This window comes from Aspergillus homomorphus (genome assembly GCF_003184865.1).
Source record: "Aspergillus homomorphus CBS 101889 unplaced genomic scaffold BO97scaffold_11, whole genome shotgun sequence".
Taxonomy (NCBI): Eukaryota; Fungi; Ascomycota; class Eurotiomycetes; order Eurotiales; family Aspergillaceae; genus Aspergillus; species Aspergillus homomorphus.
In genome coordinates, this window is record NW_020291897.1 from 235,352 (window position 1) to 241,114 (window position 5,763).

The 5,763-nt window shown below is 50.3% G+C and overlaps 2 protein-coding genes across 2 annotated transcripts; both read left to right on the plus strand.

Moving 5' to 3' along the window:
* Positions 1–849: 849 nt before the first annotated feature.
* On the plus strand, positions 850–2,707 carry BO97DRAFT_476956 (uncharacterized protein; the record flags this gene model as incomplete). The annotated part of the gene is made up of 6 exons (XM_025700517.1): positions 850–903; positions 952–973; positions 1,033–1,219; positions 1,565–1,662; positions 1,965–2,218; positions 2,315–2,707. The coding sequence occupies 6 exons, from the start codon at positions 850–852 to the stop codon at positions 2,705–2,707; spliced, it is 1,008 nt and encodes a 335-aa protein (XP_025552953.1).
* Positions 2,708–4,262: 1,555 nt separating this feature from the next.
* On the plus strand, positions 4,263–5,142 carry BO97DRAFT_26286 (uncharacterized protein). The gene has a single exon (XM_025690914.1). The coding sequence runs from the start codon at positions 4,421–4,423 to the stop codon at positions 4,859–4,861; it is 441 nt and encodes a 146-aa protein (XP_025552954.1). The 5' UTR covers positions 4,263–4,420; the 3' UTR covers positions 4,862–5,142.
* Positions 5,143–5,763: the final 621 nt, after the last annotated feature.

Consider the following 5,763-nt stretch of genomic DNA (forward strand, 5'->3'; position numbering starts at 1 on the left):
TGTCTTAGAACCGAAGGATTCGAGTTAACCTGCTAGCTCGGACCCTGTTTGTTTGCATGCCGGGGATGGGCGTGATGATCGTGATGCTGAAATCTCATTGGGTTGAATCCATTGGAAGGGACATGAAAAATGTTCTGTATATAGTACGTGATGATGAATTCTATTGGTCAGTTCAATAGATGGATTTCGCAAACGGGTACTATGGCATGTCAATGGCGTCCACTGTTGTCAAGAGCCAGGGCTGAAACAATCCCGAGGCACGAAGGATTTGCGACTCGGGGAAAGTATCAAATGCTTCCTCTGATTGTATCAGGACACTTTGTCCCCCGGCCATCTGTGACGCCCATCTACAAAGGCAGCTATCCCGAGCACGGACGGAATAAGCATCCAACAGCCTCACTGATGATGCGTCGCGAGGAGTCAAGAGGCGAAACCCCGGGTCAGGGCTACAGTTCGCCACCGACTATATTAGCATTGTCCACCATATGCTGTAACCGTCAACCAATGAGAATGAATATCATGAGGTGTATACGCACACCTTCGAGGCTGTGAGCTGATTTCAAATATGTTGCCGACTCCGTGCTGTATATGGCGGCATGTCCCGTGAATCAAGGATGGCGCTTTTTCTTTCTGTGCGATTTGGAGTAGTCAATGCAGAGAACCCAGAGCCTTCAAAGTTAGCGCCGTGTCTCTGGATATCTTCGTACTTCTGGTCTGCGTAAAAAGCGCAAGGTCCAAATTCAGAATTCTCAGAGAATGGAGGTGTAGAGGAGGGGGCAGCTTAGCTTCACGCTGTCAGCCAAGCTTAGCCTAGTTAGTTCCTGCGACTATTGATTCACATCTTTGAGCATGGGGTTCCCAAAAACCCGTGGACCCGACTCTGTGGTGATGGTTCGGGACAAGGTTAGTCCCTGCTTTTCTAGTGTAGTTGATACTAGTTGAGGTTGGTAGCTGGTAGTTCGGCAAGGCAAGGGTACGAGCGAAGCCCTCTCTGGAGTGTGTTTCCATTCATCTTCTACTACAAACCACTAGTTTGTGATCCATGGTCCAGAACTCGAGCACAGAGTTCTGAAATCTTGGGCAATCGCATGGCCAGCCTCGTGCTTCGTACCAAAGCCTGGGTGGGGATTCTCTTTCCTCCCCGATCCACGTTCCGTCGCCGGTTTTCTCCATCCGCCCACATCATTGGCTCTAGTACTTTATGCACCTACTCTTTCCGGTATGTCGAGAGTTTATTCTTTTTTTTCTCTTTCTTGGTTCCAAAAGTTTCCCCAAGGCGTGACTGACCCCAAGTCACAATTCTTTTTTTCGGAAGCTCGGTCTTCTTTCAAGGTAGCTTGTTCGTGTTCTCGACATCCTAACCCATTGAGATTCAATGAGAGAGCGTCGCTTAGAAATCGCATAGCGGAGGAAATATGTCTCAAAGACCTCTCTAACTCTAATTACGGGGTTGAACCATACGGTTGTGCCTCCCCCCTCCCCAGCAGAACTTTTAGCCACCGTTCGTGCGTGCGTGCGTGCGCGCCCCGCCCCTATTTCTGCATATCTGATGGTCGGACTGCAGTGGAACCTTCAACCTATCCCGCGTGCGATTTGAGGTTGGGTTGGACGGTGGGATGGAGGGGGAGGAGAGGGGGCTGAGGGGAGGGAGGCAAGAAAAAGGTAAGGAATGTGTGGATGGATCTTGCGCACGCTGCATGTGGTCACTCTCCTGTAAAGCAGTGAGATGGGAATCAATTCCCCTGTCGCTCAGCCTCCATGGGTTATTTAATCTTTTCGGGTCAAATCGATTTGCCGGCCAGCCTATCCCATCAGTAGGGGTCAGGCAAACTTTAAAGAAGTTAAGCTAGTTCCGAGAGGTGATGAGCTGTGCCTATCATATCGATCCTCCCTGTGTGATCTTCCCAGCTTTTCTTCTCTTTTGGATGCTCCATGTGCAGCTTAACTAGTTACCGACCACCCAGGAAAATCCTTGCCAGGCCAAATAAAAAAGTGGGCGAACGAAAAACGCCCCAGCCGAGCGGTTGCAGAAAGTGGGCGTCCGTCAGTCCTGCACCCGAGCATCCACTTTGACATCTCCCCTAGCCTTGTGGGCTGGGAGGGAAGGGGAGTGGATGCTGGATTGTCGACGGGTGGTGGTGTTGATGGTGGTGGGCACTGGCGGTCGACTGAGTACGGAGTTGACCATGTGTTTCCAGTTGGCCCCGGTACTGTACCTGTGCGATCTACTCTATACAGATTCGCCATGGTCATATGGCGGAGCGGAGTCAAGAGTGATCCCCCCAGACGGATATGTTTGTCCCCTTTTCCGTAGATCACTGCTCAAGGACTGGATGAACATTCGGATAGAGGACAAGCATTTGAATCTGCAAAGGGGTCCCAGCCTGTTGTTGCGTCGCCAGCAATGTATGAAGGCTCGGATGTTGAGGTCATTGCTCCCTTTGTTCTCAGCTCGGATATCCCCCATGCACGTAACTGGGCCCAGTTCAAGGACAGTTTCAACTCCGACCTTGGTCTCTCTCTCTCTTCCCTTCCGCTTCCCACCCATATAGAGAAGAGGAGACAGTGGGCTTTCCATTCTAGCCAATTGGCGCCGATGGTTTCTGGTTCTCTATTCTCCCTTTTCATCCCCCCGGTGGACACCAAGTTTATTGCGTGTGATGTGTTCGAACTTCGAACCTCGTCACTTGGCCAGTTGCTAACTTGAAGTTCGCCGATTCCGTGCCGCTAGCGTAGGGTGCGGCTTACGCTGTTCCGTGCTCTGACGTCGGTGTGGATGGGGTTCGGTCAAATAGTCTCACCATTTAGGACAATGCAATTTAAAGATCTGTGAGTAGTTCAATTTAGATTAGAGACCAACATCCACATTCAGAGACGGGGAGCAGGAAAGGGAAGTAATCAAATCGCATCCTAGCTTTAGAAAAACAAAACAACGCTATCTCAATATCTTCCCCATCGAGCCCTCGATTTATTTATTTGCCACATAGACTGTTCTTTATCCCAGAGGAGCAAAAGCAAAGTAAGAATAAAAGGTCTCCGAAATGAGGGACAGCGAGTACAGAGGGTAGGAAGACATGGGAACTGATTGAACGGAATGAGGGGAAACGAGTTCGTTCCAGTCTCATGGGCGGGTCAGACCATGGAAATCCCCCTAACGTGGCTGCGATCTAAATCGTCACTTGTGGCCTACGACAAAATACTACTCACCACCCCATGTACGAGTAGCAGATGGTAAATTAATCCTATCAAGTTTTTGCTCATGCTTCGAGTGGTAGCACTTCAATGACATTATATTAATTTGATACTACCTCAATTTACCGACGCCGACCAGCTGAAACCGCATCCTGGTGTCTTCCCGATCTTTAATTTGATCGCATGATTGTGTTTAATATGGGTTTAATTGCTAGACGAGCCCCTGCCGATGCTCGATGTACTCGTCATGATTCATCTTCAAGGCGGGGGGTGTGCTTTGTTGGCCACAGGGCATCGCGTGGAGCCTGAGCTATCTATCCGTATGACGCTGACAACATCCTCATTCCGAGGGAGCCTCCGACTCCATCATCGGCGCAACACACGTTGACCCTCGACGGGAAGAAAAGGAGCGGATGAGGAGGAGGCAAGGATCGCAACCCTACTTCGTACTTGAATCAAACGCATGCGAGCGCCATCTCTGCAGAATTCGGAAAATGAATGAATTCCCGGTCCAACCCGACATAATTTTGAAGCCATGTCGTCATTCTGCATGGAGGGATCTCTTCGCCTCTATTGTAGCATCATCATCCTCACGACCACTACACCACCACCACCACCACCACCACCAATACCCTTTCCGGCTTGCAGTCATCTGTTATTTTAGTCATGACCCTTCATAGTGAATTAGACTCGCTTGCATGCATTGTTCATGGATCGCGGCAGATTATCGTCATCATCAACCGTTGACCGACTGCAATCTTAAGATTCCCCGCCCTATCCTTTTCCGATGTTGATGATGAATGGGGAGAGAGATGCAGCTTCACATCATAGATCCTAGTTCGAACCATGCGATGTGAATGGCTGTTTGCTGCCGAGCTCTCAGATGAATTCCGGATGTGCATTGAATGCATGGTACTGTACTTCAGTTATCGGTCTGCGGGGGCGTCCTTCGCGGTAGATGCGCATCGAATCATCTCTGCCCGAGTCAGTCTTGCATGTTCAATATATCATACAATTTATGCTTCTGATTCCGCTCAGTCCCTGAGGGGGATCCTTAGGATCCTTCACATTTTCAAGCCGCCGTTACCCATACCGCCTCCGGCACACCCCCATCACCACCACCACTGAGGATGGCCGGAGAAGGCCCTGCAGCCTACAGACACTACACCAACCCGCTGCAGCGTTCTCCGAGAGGACCAAGTCATCACCACCACCACTCAACCCCCAGATGGACCAATCACTCTGGTTCAACTCGGGAACTTTGGAGGTCTTGGCCGTTCTCTTGCGTAACATGTTCTGTGCAAGATGGCGTGGGTGGAATGCCACCATTGGTTGCGTACCCTTCAACCTCTTACTGAGGGGGAGGGGAGGGGAGGGCGCCCATCTGCTCATTCTTTGGCTGAGTGCAATTGTGAACCTTCTTCCCCCCCTCAAAAATCCTTCCATCTTCTCGAATTCTTTTCTGGAAGTGTTTCCATTTCTTATCGATCGAGTTCATCGTGCAGGATGTATTATTACCACCTCTCATAGTCTTCAGATTGTATCCCGCTGTCACTTCCCCAAAAATTACCAGATTCAAAAATGGAAAAAGCATGGGAAATCGAGTCTCAGAAAGGGGACATCCAGTCAAAGCCCGCAGAGGTCGGTGAGGTGGGGAAGACTTTCTTGATCCACACAGGCTGGGAGCATTTTTATCATCCATCTTATTGTCCACCAGCGACTTTCTCCCCGCGGAACGGGTATACCCTTTGACGTATCTTTGTGATCTGCCACTTCCCCGCTACCTTGAAACACTATCAAGGACTCAAGGCGAACCTTGGTCGCTGCATCAGTGCATCTAAGCTTGACTCTTGGCGTTGCCAGCCCTCCTGTAATTTCTGGTCTTTTCCCAATCCCTCCCCCTAAACCCTTCATGTCTTCACGGCTGCCACGCTTTGCTGTTTTGGTGATGGCCTCCCCTCCCGACACACTACTACTTCACTACTTTACTTTGTATAGACACGGCACAAACTCCCTCCCTCTTTCTCATGCCCCCACCACCCCTCTCTTTGGTACCCTCCCCTAAGTGTACCTACCATCTTGAGTAAGGCGTGTCGGCTTGAAGCCGCCGCCCCTCAGAATCACCTCAATAGGAATCCATGGATGGAGCGTTGTTCCCGCCCGCACTTGCTAGCCTGCCACATACAGGCAGAGCACAGAGACAGACAGACATCAGAGAGAGTGTGTGTGAATGAAGTATGGATCATGGAGTACGTACCTCTCTCGCTCGGGGACTGGGGACCGGGGACGGGGACGGTGATGATGATGATGATGACGGTGACTAAACCACAACCCGCAAGAGAGCAAACTGGTCCTGTACCTGACCTGGTCCATACTACACGCCATACCCTTTTACTCTACGGCTACTGTTGCTGTGTTTGTTGCTTCTCTTGATGTCAACATGTCCATGCCCTTTTTTCTTTGGCTTCTGCGCAATCGAAGGAACCCACATCTGCTTTTCTCATCTCCCCTCGCCAACTTTTGCCTCCTTTTTTCTTTTGCCCTTCTGGTCATTGACTTTTTGGTTTTCTT

Bases quoted from the DNA above. Each gene is read 5' to 3' on its own strand.
- BO97DRAFT_26286 (XM_025690914.1), top strand. From the start codon at position 4,421: ATGGACCAATCACTCTGGTTCAACTCGGGAACTTTGGAGGTCTTGGCC.